Source organism: Trypanosoma cruzi, genomic scaffold (genome assembly GCF_000209065.1).
Source record: "Trypanosoma cruzi strain CL Brener 1047053516537 genomic scaffold, whole genome shotgun sequence".
Taxonomy (NCBI): Eukaryota; Euglenozoa; class Kinetoplastea; order Trypanosomatida; family Trypanosomatidae; genus Trypanosoma; species Trypanosoma cruzi.
The window spans coordinates 30,693-44,910 of NW_001849406.1; the positions used below are offsets into that span (position 1 = coordinate 30,693).

The window sequence follows — 14,218 nt, forward strand, 5'->3', positions numbered from 1 at the left end:
TCTACCGATTCAATTGTTTTGCTTTTATTGTTTTTATGTGCTTTTTTTCGGATTTTTTTTTTTCGCTTTTTTTCCTTTTTCTTTCATGTGTGGCGAGGACGACTCTGCAGGAACCGTAAAGCATACACGTGGTCTCGCTGTGCAATTGCCTTCTTTTTTCTCTCTTTCCTTTATTATTTATTTATTTATTTTTTTTGCCGGCTGCTTGCGTCTTCGGTGGGCTGCAAGGAGGCTCTCCGGAAAGAACAACAACAACAAAGGCCAAAGTTACCCTCACAGAAAAGAGGAAGTGGGCCTAAACTACAAAACGAAAGGGGGAACGGATTATTATTTCTTTTTTTTGTTTTTGGTGTGGCTATAGCGTGTTGTGTCTTATTCACAACTTCTGCTTTCTGAAGGTTGCAGAGAGAAAGAGAGAAGGATAAAGAGAGAAAAAAGGGGGAAGGGGGAGAGGTATTCTGTGTAATGCAGGAAAAAACGCAGCATCTGCTTGACGGCGTTGTGGGACTCACGTGTGTCGATCCTTCTTTGGATCTTTCCGTCTGCGCCGCACCTTTTGTAGTCTCCATTATCGCCCAGCAGTGTTTGTATCTGTGCCACGCGGCCTCGTCGTGTCAGGCCCTCTTGAATGAGGGTGGTTCCTCTTTTTGGCATATTATGCGGCTTGTGACAGAGGCTCGTGCCCGCTATGCAGCATTGCGTGCCCCACCTTCTCCACGGCCTCTTTTTCGTAGGAGAGCTGCATCTCGTAGCAGAGGGCATACACCGTCTTTTGTTGCTTTCCGCTCGAATAGTCCTAGCGCTAGTAGCCGCAGGGGTTGTATTAGTAGTGGCCGTTGTGGAAGCAACACCAAAACTGACAATACCAGCAGCAACCACCGTACCAACAATTACGACACGCCATGCTCTTCAGCCGGTCTTGGGACATTCTTTCACGAACAATTGATGCTTTCACCACTCGAATTTCGCGTTGTTGTGGTTGGTGGTGGCAGAGTTGGGCGGGCTGTTGTGGAGCGTTTACTGCAGGCGTCGTATCTTATTCACCCGTCTCGAATCACCATCATCACACGGCAGACCGAGACCGTCGCGCAATTTGCGGGTCGTGGAGTGCAGTGTACTGAGCGTCGCGATGGACGCCAGGCTCTGCTGGAATGCCATGTTTTGATTGTGGCGTGTCAGCAGACACAATTTAATGACTTTGCAACCACGTACTGTCCGCGCCACACCCAAAACACAGCGGGGTCTACGGCAAAGGCGGGGAACAATTCCGAGAAGCAAGAAGACATTTCTTGTGAGAAGAAGCGATTATGCCGATCCAAGAAACGGACACTGCGAGACGTTGTGGACAAATGGCGCACCATAGAGGATGACGATTACGCAAACGGCGCACCAGGAGCCGCAATGACGAGATTATTGAAACCAGGAACATTTGTTTTCTCCTGCTGTGCCGCGCTAGAAACACACAAAATTGCAAAGGAGTTGGGACATCTCGACCCGCTCGTCGTGAATGCGGATATTGACATGGACACCATACAATCTGCCGCGCGACAGTTCCAGAGCGGCAAGGACAATTTTCGCTCAGCCTTTGTTCAACGCGTTGCGGTGGAGGGAAATTCCTTTCTTAACGCACTAAACGTGCTGCAGCAGACGTACCTGGACGGTGAGACACCACCGGCCGATTTAATCAACCGAAACATATTTCACGATTCTTATTTTTCAAGGTTGCGCATGCGTAAACGCCGACCGTTGTCGCCGCCGCCGCCACCCAGCGTAGGTACAGCGTTGCGAGCCGAAGGTGTCAGTGGTAGCACCTCCTTTCTTTTACGTGTCTGGCGTGCTTTGCGATGCTTCGTGGTAGTGCAGATGTCGTTACTTAAGGCATCAGAGCATCGCCCATTCACGTACTTGCAGCAAGTAGGACCTTTGCTCGGTCCGATTCTTGTTGCGCTTCCATTCTTCAGCCAAAATCGCATTGTGAATTTTTTGGGAGATCTGCTGAATAAAAAAAAGGGTGACGACGACGAGGAGGAAGGTGCTCTGGAGGGACGGCCGTTGTTTAAGCTGAATCACCGTGTTGTCGCAGCTTGTGACAGTGACAGTGACAGTGACGAGTGCCACGACGTGCCACCCGCGGAAAAAGAGTTGGCACGCCTTATCAAAAATTTTCCTCTGATTTTTGAGAATGAGGAGGTGGTGTTGCAGCAGCTGCGTGAGCAGTACATTGCTGTGACCGAACGGTGAGGGGTTCTGCACTGCGATGAATTACGCGTAGTCTTTGATGTGTAATATGGACTCTTTTTTAATTTATTTATGTTTTTTTTTTTTCTGCTGGCTGCCTGCTGCCGTTGGTGAAGCGAGAAGCCTCTCGTAAATGAACGGAATAAAAACGGGGGAGCAGAGGAATTAATTTCTCTTGCGGCTGAGAGAGAGCTTCAACCCTTTTTTTTTCTTTTTTGCGGTTCTTTGACGTAAATGCGGAAGAACAGAAAGAAGGGCGATAAGTGTGGAATCAGAACGGTTGACTCATGTCGACATTGGAAAACTGCACGGATGCGTTGCTGCAGCAGAAGGTGGTGCAGGCCAGCAACTATGAACGACTGGAATCCCGACTGATGGAAATGGAGCGTGCGAAGCGATCTCTTTTTTTTGGCTTGAAGGAAATTATCACAGATGTGGAGCGCCGTCGAAAGGATTTGGGAGAATTACAGGAGGAGAGTACGCGGCTGCAGCACCAGTTACAACAGGGCTCAGTGAAATTCAGCGCACTTGCAGCGTTTATGGGCGAGGAACAGAAAAAGTCCATGCGCCTGCAAGAGGCGTTGGAGAGCTATGCCACCGCATGGACAGGATGCCCAGCACGTGCGGCCTTTCTTCTTCGAGCGCTACAAGAGCGTAGCGCTTTTTGTCGTCAATTGGCAGATGTTGTCACAGCATTGAATCGTGTACGGGCCCTCGTGGAAGTGGTACAACGCGTTGACGTCGCGAAAAGTCTCCTACAAGAGCGGTTGGACCGTCTCGAGTCCGAAGCGGGGCGGCTGGAGGCTGCGCTGCGGGAGAGTCACAAGAAGCAGGAAAATTTGCAGGAGGATCTGCGGGGGCGCAACAATGTCGCACAGACTGACGCCATGCGGGCATGGCGGGATTCCCAGGAAAAGGGACGCCAGCTGTTGACACTTGAAGTGGCGTTGCAAGGGGCACATCTACGCTCCTCTGCGGAAGAGGGACTGAACGCCGTGTACAGAATGGCGTTACAGGCGGCATTATCCATTGCCGATGCGTGCTGCGACAGGCGGGATCAGATGGCGGTTGTTTCAAAGTTCAAAGAACTTCTCTGCACCTTGGGGCGGGACAAGATAACCGCTGTGGAGACGCGAACCCGCATTCTGACAGATGTCTTGAAGAAACGTTTGGCGGATCTGAACGCGCAGAGAGAGTGTGTCGTGCTGCAGCGTGAGCGGGCGCTGCATGAGACAATATTGTTACGCGACAGGCAGGAGACGATGCGCGGGACGGCGATCACCGTGGAGCACCGCATGGAATTTCTCCAGCTTATGCACTTGGCCCTTCAGGTGTTTTTCCGGAGGCAGCGTGCACGTCTTTTTCAAATGCACCGCGAACGGGCTGAAAGAGAAGCAGCTCTCGTGTCTGCAAGAGCAGCACATGAGGCATTCGTGTTGGCCCGGCGGTTTCGGTCCTTGCAACAAGAAGCGCGCGAGGGGTTTGTGGCAGAGGAGTCACTCGTTCGGGGAACTGTTGAGGGAAATGAGATGGACGAACGACGTGGGATTCATGAGCAGGCAACGCAGTCGTTTTTAATGACATGCACGAATGAAAAAGCGAGGAAGGAGGAGATGGAAATGAAAGCAGCTGTGGCAGCCGCGTCTTTGCCAAAATCACCACCAAAAATACTACAGCGGAGGACTGCAGTGACGAAGGATACGGATGACATGTGTCTGCACTCTCTTAGTCAGATCACTCCAAAGAAAACGACGAATACACGACGAAGCCGTGCTGCCAATGCTGTGCCGCACACGGATAAGAAGCGTCCACGCAGCCACGCCGTTTTATCGGCTGCCACTGTCGCTCGTCGGACGTACCCGGCCTCCACACAACAACAAGAAGATGAGGCGAACGATGCGGCGTCGGATTCTTCCTTGAATTCGCTGGGCGAGTTCTTGACTCTTGGCACTCGTGTGCCACTCAGCGCGCTGAAGTCCACCGCACGTCGTGCCCCGCTGCAGCCGCTCCCAACGAATGTTCTCGCTGGCGGTGGAAGTGGCAGGAAGAAAGACGGCTCAAAAAAATGCCTGACGGATGCGGCAGCGCGGCGTGTTCATTACAATTCTCCCCTCCCACGGCCACCTGGTAGCGGCAATGCTTTGTGCGCTCTCAGCAGCGCACTAAGCTCCGCGTTTGCACGCACAGGGGATGCTGCGGGAACAAATACTCCAAAAAGTAAAAACCGTCTCGAGGCAGGGAAGCCCCGTCCATCCATTCTCGTTTCAAAGGATGCATGGGGTGAAGGGAAGGCAGATGACGTCTTTGCCGATGTCTTTTCATTTTAGTGTTTTTTGCTTTTGCGTTTGCGTTCCAATATATATATATATATATTTTCTTCTTGTCACAACTGTGATAGAAACAGACCACTTTTTTTTTTTGTTAATGTTTGCCCCTTTTGGGTGTGGTGCTTATTTTTATTTTTTTATTTTTTTTTCTCAGGTGAGGGTGGGTGGAGGAGAGAGTTATATATATATTTTGCTTCTTTGGGTGGGTGGTGTTTTAGGGTTTGTTGGGTTCGCCTTCTTTTTTTTTTTTTGCTTTATGTGTCGTGTGCGCTTCCCTATTTGGGTCCCTGTGTGCATGTGTGCTGGGGATAAATATGTCCGGGGGAGCAAACGTGGCATTTTCCTTTCTTCTTCTTCCTTTCCCGCGTGGTTTTCCTTGGATTTTTTTTTTGTGTGTATATATTTGACTCGTAGGTTTTTTTTTTTTTTTTTTTTGCTGGCGTTTGGTGTCCGCGGCGTGCCCCCCGGACTTTGCAGTGCTTTTGACTCATCCGCAGTTGTGCACCACACGTCCTCGCGCACGTGTTTTTGTTTGTGTGTGTGTGCCGGGAAGGACCTCCGCGTGTCTGTGCGCCTCCTTTCTTTTATTCTCGCCCCGCAAGAAGAAACTTGCTGCCGTCATTGAAAAAGCGGGACGAGGCGAGGTCGAACACAGCGTGAAGTGTGGCGTTTTACACCCGAGGTGATTGGCGGGAATTCAACGAAACATACGCGCAGGTGAAAGCACATATATATATATATATATATTATTTGTACATTGTTATATATAAATTGACCGTGAGGGAGTCCATAAGTCTCTGCCGTGTGTCTGTGTGTGTGTGTGAAGGCACGCGGAGAGCGCGGGCGAACCGCCACCGCCACAAGAAAAGAGGACATACACGTGGGCAGGTGCGAGGGGGAAATCACTGCATACAGAAAATTGAGTATAGGGAATCGATATAAATTTGTAGCTATACTAGGCGAAAAGGCAAGTTCTTTTATTAAGAAGGTCTGTGCGAGCGGAACCGCTGGCAGACATCCAAGAAAAGGAAAAGGAAATAACAGAACGACAGCGGGAACAGGAAAGGCAAATAACAGCAAAAGGAAAAAGGACGTTGGTGCTTTTGTGTGTGTGTGTGTGTGTGTGTGGAGTGGGAGACTGCCTGGTCATGTTCCAGACTGCCAACAGCAGCACGCCGAAATTGAGCTTTGAAAAGCGTGTCATTGGGACTTCTTTAAGACTACACCGTGATGCCCACACGGGAACAAATGAAGACTGTATTCGCTCAAGCTGTAATAACGTTTTTTTGGTGTCGCACAGCTTTAATAGCCCGCAACTTAGTAGCACGATTCGTTCCACGCACAGCGGTGGGCTGGAGGTTTTGACAGCAGATCCCCCGCTGCTATTAGACTTTAGTGTTTCTTCAGCGAGCGTTCGTCGACGGAAACAATCTCGCCCCTTTTTTGGCAGCAATAATGACTTTGGTGTGGAGGATGATAATGTTGTGGTGGAGGCCAGGGAATCCAACAGTTCGTTGAATGGCTCACGCACCTCTGACGCGTGTCCTGGGTCCACGGTCTCCGCGCCACTGGAAGTCGAACCTCTTCCCACCTCATCAGTCACTAAGTTCTACACCTCATCGCCGGAGAAGCGGCGCAAGTCCCTCTCAAAGAAGGAACGTGGCAGGGAAGTGAATGGTTCTGGCAAAAAATCCGTTTTACGGCGACGTACTGGAAGTGTACCGTGTGTTACGCACAACAGCGTCACACGCTCACAGGATTCCGAGGGAAAAGGCCCCATGCATGTTAGCCTGGCGCACAAGGCATTAATAGGAAAGGGCAGTTTTGGTGTTGTTTTCCAAGCAATGGATCGTGACACGAATCACATTATAGCTGTAAAGGAGATTTCGTTTTCAGAAGGTTCAGAGAGCAAAGCGTTGAAGGCAGTGCGAAAGGAACTTGCACTACTAAAACTTCTTGATCATCCACACATTGTGAAGTGCCTCGGTGAGGAATGCGAAGAGAGTTGTCTTCGTATCTACATGGAGTATGTTTCTGGTGGAAGTATTAGCAGTGTACTTCGCACATTTGGTCCTTTTCATGAGAAACAGGCTTCTATCTATACAAGACAGATGTTGGAAGGACTGGAATATTTACACAGCAAGAACATTATGCACCGTGATTTAAAGGGAGACAATCTTCTCGTGGATCCAAACGGCACACTAAAAATATCAGATTTCGGTACCGCGAAGGACCTTTTGGATCCCACTGCCTCGACGGCACTGGCGGGCACGGCGTATTTTATGGCACCGGAGGTAATTCTCTCTCAGGGCGTTGGGTTGCCGAGCGATGTGTGGTCTGTTGGTTGCTGCGTGATTGAGATGTTGACGGGGAGTCCTCCATTTTCGGGGGTCAAGAATCAGTACTCCATGATGATGCGTGTGGCAGAGACCGAGGGAGAGTTGTTTCCAGAAATGATTCCAAAAGGGCACAGACTTTCTTCCGGGGCTAAGTCCTTTTTGCGAAGATGTTTGCAACGAGACCCCTTAAAGCGGGCGACGGCAAAAGAGTTACTGGATGATCCATGGATTGTGCACACACCGGAGGTTAAGGGTTCCACGCACTGTAGTAGTCGTTCCAGCAATGGAGCATTCCCATGCGGAAGATGTGGCGAAGAAGGCACTGAAGAGGGCGGTTCGTTGTCTCATTTACGACAGGACCAAACTCTGGAGAAGGACAACTTAGTTGGTGCTGCAAATAGCGGTTCCACCTTGTCGCGAAGTCAGAAGCATGCTAGTACGAACGTGCAATAAAAGGAGTAGTAGGAACGACAGTGCCATAAAAGCAAAAAAAAACAAACAAACAAACAAAAAATGGTGCTGGCGACAGGCCCAGAAAGAGGGCCTGAACTGGATTTGTTCAATAAGGCAGTGAAGGAAAAGAATATATACGTATGTATGTGTATTTTTATGGGTGGTGGTGGTGGTAAGGAAAAGTTAAAAAGAAAATAGGGGAAAAAGAAAAAAAAAGAGGGGGTTATTGAAAGTGGATGCATGTTTACATGCAAGAGCGAGGTTCCGTCGCTATAATGTGTGGGTCTTTCTTTCTTTTTTTTTTCTTTTTTGAAAGTTATGGTGGGAAGACCGGAAATGGACTACACAACCACGCGGAACAGTCTCTATCTTTTTCCTCCGATACAAAAAGAGAGCAGGACAGTTTTTCTTTTTTAAAATTAAATTTGTTAATTTTGCTTGAGATTTTTTTTTCTTTTTTTGTTTGTTTATTTGCTTTTTTTTTTTTTCATTTTATTTTAGTGACACTTTACCCCCTTCTCTTTTCTCTTTTCTTTTTTATATTGTCTTTTTTTTTTTTTTCTTTTTTTTTTTTTTTGGCGATGTGCGCCCTTTTGCCTTCTATGAGCTCTCATTTTTCTTTTTTTTTTTGGTTCTTTTAGTTTTTACGTGTTTTTCTTTTATTTGCGTTGCTTTACTGGAGAATTCCACGGGGCTTCTTGTCTTTTTGTGTGTGCATTTTGCACAATTGCACACACCGCATTTATTTTTATATTTATATATTTATTTATATATAAATACATGCATACATCTCTCTCTCTCTCTGTGTGTGTGTATTTTATACATATATATATATACATTTATATATGTATATTTATACAAAAATAGCCGTGCATGCTTATGTATGGCCGGTTTTCTGTTTTTTTTTTTTATATTATTATGGTCTTTCGTGTTTTGTCTTTTTTCCCTTTTTTCGTTTTTTTTTTATTTGTATGAATTTATCGCAAAGGTGCCAATGTGTGGTGTTCTCTCCCTTTGTTTTTGTTTTTCTCCCGCCAACCCAAATCGCCACAGTCGTTAGTTTTTTTTTTTTGTGGATATAACGAGGGACTGCGGGACTGCGGGACTGCGGGACTGTGGGACTGTGGGACTGCGGGACTGCGGGACTGTGGGACTGCGGGACTGTGGGACTGCGGGACTGCGGGACTGTGGGACTGTGGGACTGTGGGACTGTGGGACTGCGGGACTGTGGGACTGTGGGACTGCGGGGCTGTGGGACTGCGGGACTGCGGGACTGCGGGACTGCGGGACTGCGGGACTGTGGGACTGCGGGACTGCGGGACTGCGGGACTGTGGGACTGCGGGACTGTGGGACTGCGGGACTGTGGGACTGCGGGACTGCGGGACTGTGGGACTGTGGGACTGCGGGACTGCGGGACTGTGGGACTGCGGGACTGTGGGACTGCGGGACTGCGGGACTGTGGGACTGCGGGACTGCGGGACTGCGGGACTGTGGGACTGCGGGACTGTGGGACTGCGGGACTGTGGGACTGCGGGACTGCGGGACTGTGGGACTGCGGGACTGCGGGACTGTGGGACTGCGGGACTGCGGGACTGCGGGACTGTGGGACTGCGGGACTGCGGGACTGCGGGACTGTGGGACTGTGGGACTGCGGGACTGCGGGACTGTGGGACTGTGGGACTGTGGGACTGCGGGACTGTGGGACTGCGGGACTGCGGGACTGCGGGACTGTGGGACTGCGGGACTGCGGGACTGCGGGACTGCGGGACTGCGGGACTGTGGGACTGCGGGACTGTGGGACTGCGGGACTGCGGGGCTGTGGGACTGCGGGACTGCGGGACTGCGGGACTGCGGGACTGCGGGACTGTGGGACTGCGGGACTGCGGGACTGCGGGACTGTGGGACTGCGGGACTGTGGGACTGCGGGACTGTGGGACTGCGGGACTGCGGGACTGCGGGACTGTGGGACTGCGGGACTGCGGGACTGCGGGACTGCGGGACTGTGGGACTGCGGGACTGCGGGACTGTGGGACTGCGGGACTGTGGGACTGCGGGACTGTGGGACTGCGGGACTGCGGGACTGCGGGGCTGTGGGACTGCGGGACTGCGGGACTGTGGGACTGCGGGACTGTGGGACTGCGGGACTGTGGGACTGCGGGACTGCGGGACTGCGGGACTGCGGGGCTGTGGGACTGCGGGACTGCGGGACTGTGGGACTGCGGGACTGCGGGACTGTGGGACTGCGGGACTGTGGGACTGTGAGTGTTTGAGTGTGTATGAGAAAACAAAACAAAAAATAAAAAGTTAAAAACTTTTTGTCCTGTACTTCTTTTTCTTTTTTTTAAATTCCTTTTTTTTTTTTTTGTACGTGTGCGTGTGTATTTCTGTGCATTAATTCCTTTCACCCCTAACTCTCTCCTTCTCTCTTTTTTTTTTTTTGGTGTGTGTGTGTGTGTGTGGGGAAACGTGGGTTTTATATGTTGCTTTGCCTTCATGTGTGTATTTGAGAAATCACAACAACAACAACAACAACAACAAAATTAATATTTAATATTTAATAAAGTGAGTCAAGGAAAGAAAGAACGAAACAAACATACATCTATACATCTCTCTCTATCTCTATCTCTCTATTTATATTTATATAAAAACAAACACAGACAGTTGCTTTCTTCTATTTCGCTTGTGTATATGCAGGCACACAGCGGTTTACATGCATGCATCATGTTTGGACCCCATACACTCCAATTGGAGTAATTCATATTATTATTATTATCATCATCATAATTCCTTTGCTTGGGCTTTTACAGTCTTTTACCCCCCTTTCTTTCTTTCTCTCTCTTTTTTTTTTTTTTTTCTTTTTTCCTGTTCATATCATTTTAGACTTTTTTGTCTCTTGTTCCATCTCCCCTATATATATATATATATATATATATATATATATATATATACGCACACGCACACATATGCCTTCTATCTGTTTTCATTTCTTTACTTTTTTAGTTGATTATCAGCTGTTGCCACCGTTTTTTTATTTTCAATTAAATAATTTATTATTATTATTATTATCTTTTGCTGCTGCCGTGCAAACGGGTGCCTCTGTCTACTTATCGGCAAATGTGGATACGTCTGCAGTTTGCGCGCGGCACCCGTTCCTTCCTCTGGCTGTGTGCATGCGTGCATGTCATATGGACACATGGAGTGGGTGGGGTGGGGAGGGGGGATGGAGAATAGGACCCACACCGCTGCGGCAGCAACAAACCAACGAAAGTAAAATAATGTGTGCGACTCAAATATCAAACTGTGGAAGCCCTTGGAATATGCCGACATTCAAACAAATGTGGGAAGAAAAAAGGAATGGAAGTTTTGCTTGAATATGAGGTCGAAACAAAGAGAATGCGGGAGGCGATGAGTCGTGGGTGATGTGTGCTTGGGGAGTGCAACGAAGGCTATCAAATGAAGACAAACAAACAAACAGGCACCAGCTATATGGTGGCCGACATCGCCATGGAGGCGCGCCTTTAGTTTTCTCTCATTGTGATTGCCCTTTACTTTTTTTTCTTTTTTTAAATATTTTTTATTTGTTTTCTTTATTTTGTTAGTTGGTGCGTGAGTGTTCTCTTTTCATTTGTAAGCAAACGGCCCCAGCAAGAAGAGGAGAGAGAGAGAAGGATACAACAGGAACACAATTCAATAGGATCATTCAGCGGCTTGCACACATTCTGGAGAAATGGTCATGTACGACCCCGCCGCACCGAACAACTACCGCGACGTCAAAGTAATGTGGTGGAAGCGCGCCCGGGAGGATGAGCGGAAGAACGACATTTCACGTTCGTTGGCGGCAGCAGCGGAGGCGGGATCATCGCCGTTTGATATGCCGGACATGATGCGCATGGCGCCAAGGGATGAATTGGCGTACGATATCCTTGGCGGGAGCGGGGACACGATGTCGCTGCATCTCAGCGCGGAGGAGCTTCACCAAAGACGCGTTCGACAGAGCGCCGCGTTGGGCATCACCACAGCGATGAATTTGGAGCGTGAAGAACTGGAGGCGGCCCATAAGGCACGAGTCGCTGCTGGTATGGACCGCAGAGGACGCATTGGGCAGAAGCTTGGAAAATTAATGAGTGTGGCTGCTACAAGAGAAAACGCGACCAAAACGAACACTACTAGTGACCACGTCGGGGATGGAATAAACACTTCGGCAGGGGAGATGACACCAGCAACAACGATGGCAACTTCAACAACAACTTCTCTTCCAGGTATCACTGCACCTCTTGTTTTTCAGAGGTCGGAGTTGGCCGCTGGTGGGTATGTTGTGCGTGAGGACGTTGGCGCCCTTGAGAAGCGAAAGACACACTACGGGAAGCCAAGCTCGACCATTCTCATCCGCTTCGTCCGCGACGGACCGCCAGTAGAAGTGTTTGATGACACCAGCAATAAAAACGTTGGCAGCGGGACGCTGCGCAATGCATTTTTGGAGAACATCCAGGATTTGTGCGGGCAGTGTGGCGTTGTACGTTCGCTGCGTTACATGGTCTTGGACGATGGGAAGAGGGCGGCACTGCGAGCCCGTTTGGAAAATGAGAGGGAAGAAGTTTCCGCTGCTTCCGCTGATGTGGAGACACGTTTGGCGCGTGAGATGATCCGTGTTTTGGTTCGTTTTGACACCGTCGCGAATGCCTTTAAAGCTTTGGAGATGCTGCAGCAGCGGCATGGCTCGAACTGGGACGTCTGCTTTTTCTCCACGCAGTTGTTTGACGTGGGGGCACTTGGGCCGGCGGAGGGTGAATCACTCTGCTGCGCTTGATATGACATTTGCCCTGAGAAAACCGTTGCAATATTCGTAAGTCCTTTGGTATTGTAGAGGCGTGTCTGTGTGCGTGTGCGCGAGGAGAGTTTTGAATGTTGTTTGATGCACGTGCCCATTATTTCTGCCTCTGTTTTCTTTTTTTTTTTGTCGTTGTTGTTGTATTGGTTTTTGAGTCCCTGTTGTTTCAAGTATTCGATGATATTGCCACATTTCCTTTTATATATTTATATCCATCTGTTGATTGCAGAAGCATTTTGTTTTATAGCACAGTCATAGAGAGCGCGTGTATATCCGCGGAAAAGTTATCTTCAGTTAATTGTCATACATTTATATATTGGGGCTTTGATAAAGCAGGAAAGCAGGAAAGCAGGGAAAACAAAAATAATAAAAAAAAGGGTGGGGAGGGAAGAAGGGAGGACGTGCGTGCGTGTGTGTGTTGGGCATAAAAGAGGAAACGCCAGCGGTTCAAGCGTACGTGCACCAACGTCAGGGGACTGGGGAAATGTCAAAGTCTCTCGTTGAACACGATCCGGATCTTGCGGATGTGATTGAGAAGGAGAAGGAACGTCAATACCGCAGCCTGGAGCTTATCGCGTCTGAGAATCTTACATCGCGTGCTGTTTTGGAGTGTCTTGGGTCTTGTCTAACAAACAAGTACGCGGAGGGAGAGTGCGGCAATCGCTACTACGGCGGCACGGAGTATTGTGACGTGATTGAAAGCTTGGCCAAGAAACGTGCCCTTCAGGCCTTTAAATTGGATGAAACGGAGTGGGGCGTCAACGTGCAGCCGTATAGCGGATCTCCTGCCAACTTTGCCGTCTACACAGGACTTTTACAGCCACACAGCCGCATTATGGGTCTCGACCTCCCCTCCGGTGGCCACCTGACTCACGGCTTTTATACCGCCAAGAAGAAAATTAGCGCCACCTCGTTGTATTTTGAGTCGTTCCCGTACAAGGTGGATGCCAATGGTGTGATTGACTACGAAAGTCTGGAAAAAATCAGTGAGGTGTTTCGACCAGCGATGATTGTCATGGGTGCCTCTGCGTACTGTCGTGACTTTGAATACGTGCGCCTGCGGGCTCTTTGTGATAGCCTTGGCTGCTTCCTCTTTATGGACATGGCACACACAGCCGGTCTGATAGCAGGGGGCGTGTTGAAGTCCCCGTTTCCTTACGCCGACGTTGTTTCGACCACGACGCACAAATCCCTGCGTGGCCCCCGTGCAGGAATGATATTTTATCGCAAGAAGGGTCGCAACGGTGAGGCGACAGACTTTGAGAGACGTATAAATGAGGCCGTTTTTCCAGGTCTTCAGGGGGGACCACACATGCACCAGATCGCAGCCATTGCCACGCAAATGAAGGAGGTCTGCGATCCCGCGTGGGCGACATATGCGCAACAGGTTGTGAAGAATGCAAAGAAGCTTGCAGCCGCGCTCATCGCACGTGGTCACCGCCTTGTGTCGGAAGAAGTCGACAATCATATTGTACTTTGGAACGTGCGTGAACTCGGTCTGACTGGAAACAAAGTGGAGAAGCTGCTTGATTTTGTATCCATCAGCGTGAACAAAAATTCCATTCCGGGGGACAAGAGTGCGTTGGCGCCAGGAGGCGTGCGTTTGGGCACATGTGCACTGACAACACGGGGGATGGTCGAGAGTGACATGGAGCGTGTTGCGGATTTACTTGACCTTGCAGCCAAATTGTGTGTGTCGCTGCAAAAGCAGGTGGGGCCAAAGATTAAGGACTTTGTGGATGCCATGAGGGCGAGTGAATTGGCGTGCCAACTGCGGCTGGAGGTGGAACAAATTGCATCCTCGCTCTACATCCCAGGGCTAGACCTTGGGACGATGAAGTACAAGGGCGGCATTCCACCTGCTGCCTAACCATTATTATTATTATTATTAATTGGGGACTTGTGAAAGGAACGTTTGCAAGAATGCGGGCTATTCAAATGAAAATGCATCCGGATTTGAATATACATGTTCTCCTACACGATGCCTTTTCCATCTTATGTTTTTTTTTTTTTTTTGGTTGACTGCGATGGA

General features: G+C 49.4%; 5 protein-coding genes across 5 annotated transcripts, besides 27 other annotated features; all 5 read left to right on the forward strand.

Moving 5' to 3' along the window:
- Window positions 1–2,438: part of a sequence feature (heterozygous, non-Esmeraldo-like haplotype) that runs on past the window's edge.
- Window positions 14–84: a sequence feature (T-rich).
- Window positions 170–196: a sequence feature (AT_rich).
- Window positions 404–454: a repeat region.
- Tc00.1047053509937.110 (hypothetical protein, conserved) lies at window positions 466–2,241 on the forward strand (the record flags this gene model as incomplete). The annotated part of the gene is made up of 1 exon (XM_812311.1): window positions 466–2,241. The coding sequence occupies one exon, from the start codon at window positions 466–468 to the stop codon at window positions 2,239–2,241; it is 1,776 nt and encodes a 591-aa protein (XP_817404.1).
- Window positions 2,296–2,325: a sequence feature (AT_rich).
- Window positions 2,439–3,291: a sequence feature (areas merged during assembly that could not be assigned to a particular haplotype. This can correspond to areas where the two haplotypes were merged or to regions with more than two copies in the genome that were merged during assembly.).
- On the forward strand, window positions 2,526–4,565 carry Tc00.1047053509937.120 (hypothetical protein, conserved; the record flags this gene model as incomplete). The annotated part of the gene is made up of 1 exon (XM_812312.1): window positions 2,526–4,565. One exon carries the CDS (start codon window positions 2,526–2,528, stop codon window positions 4,563–4,565), a length of 2,040 nt encoding a protein of 679 aa, XP_817405.1.
- Window positions 3,292–14,218: part of a sequence feature (heterozygous, non-Esmeraldo-like haplotype) that runs on past the window's edge.
- Window positions 4,593–4,614: a sequence feature (AT_rich).
- Window positions 4,689–4,714: a sequence feature (AT_rich).
- Window positions 4,981–5,000: a microsatellite.
- Window positions 5,293–5,312: a microsatellite.
- Window positions 5,670–5,693: a microsatellite.
- On the forward strand, window positions 5,714–7,357 carry Tc00.1047053509937.130 (protein kinase, putative; the record flags this gene model as incomplete). Its single annotated transcript, XM_812313.1, has 1 exon — window positions 5,714–7,357. The coding sequence occupies one exon, from the start codon at window positions 5,714–5,716 to the stop codon at window positions 7,355–7,357; it is 1,644 nt and encodes a 547-aa protein (XP_817406.1).
- Window positions 7,802–7,934: a sequence feature (T-rich).
- Window positions 7,971–8,022: a sequence feature (T-rich).
- Window positions 8,098–8,147: a microsatellite.
- Window positions 8,176–8,215: a microsatellite.
- Window positions 8,249–8,326: a sequence feature (T-rich).
- Window positions 9,671–9,722: a sequence feature (T-rich).
- Window positions 9,872–9,896: a microsatellite.
- Window positions 9,897–9,920: a sequence feature (AT_rich).
- Window positions 10,179–10,219: a sequence feature (T-rich).
- Window positions 10,267–10,306: a microsatellite.
- Window positions 10,382–10,424: a sequence feature (AT_rich).
- Window positions 10,903–10,955: a sequence feature (T-rich).
- Tc00.1047053509937.140 (hypothetical protein, conserved) lies at window positions 11,086–12,165 on the forward strand (the record flags this gene model as incomplete). Its single annotated transcript, XM_812314.1, has 1 exon — window positions 11,086–12,165. The coding sequence occupies one exon, from the start codon at window positions 11,086–11,088 to the stop codon at window positions 12,163–12,165; it is 1,080 nt and encodes a 359-aa protein (XP_817407.1).
- Window positions 12,284–12,339: a sequence feature (T-rich).
- On the forward strand, window positions 12,671–14,056 carry Tc00.1047053509937.150 (serine hydroxymethyltransferase, putative; the record flags this gene model as incomplete). The annotated part of the gene is made up of 1 exon (XM_812315.1): window positions 12,671–14,056. The coding sequence occupies one exon, from the start codon at window positions 12,671–12,673 to the stop codon at window positions 14,054–14,056; it is 1,386 nt and encodes a 461-aa protein (XP_817408.1).
- Window positions 14,059–14,080: a sequence feature (AT_rich).
- Window positions 14,082–14,218: part of a mobile genetic element that runs on past the window's edge.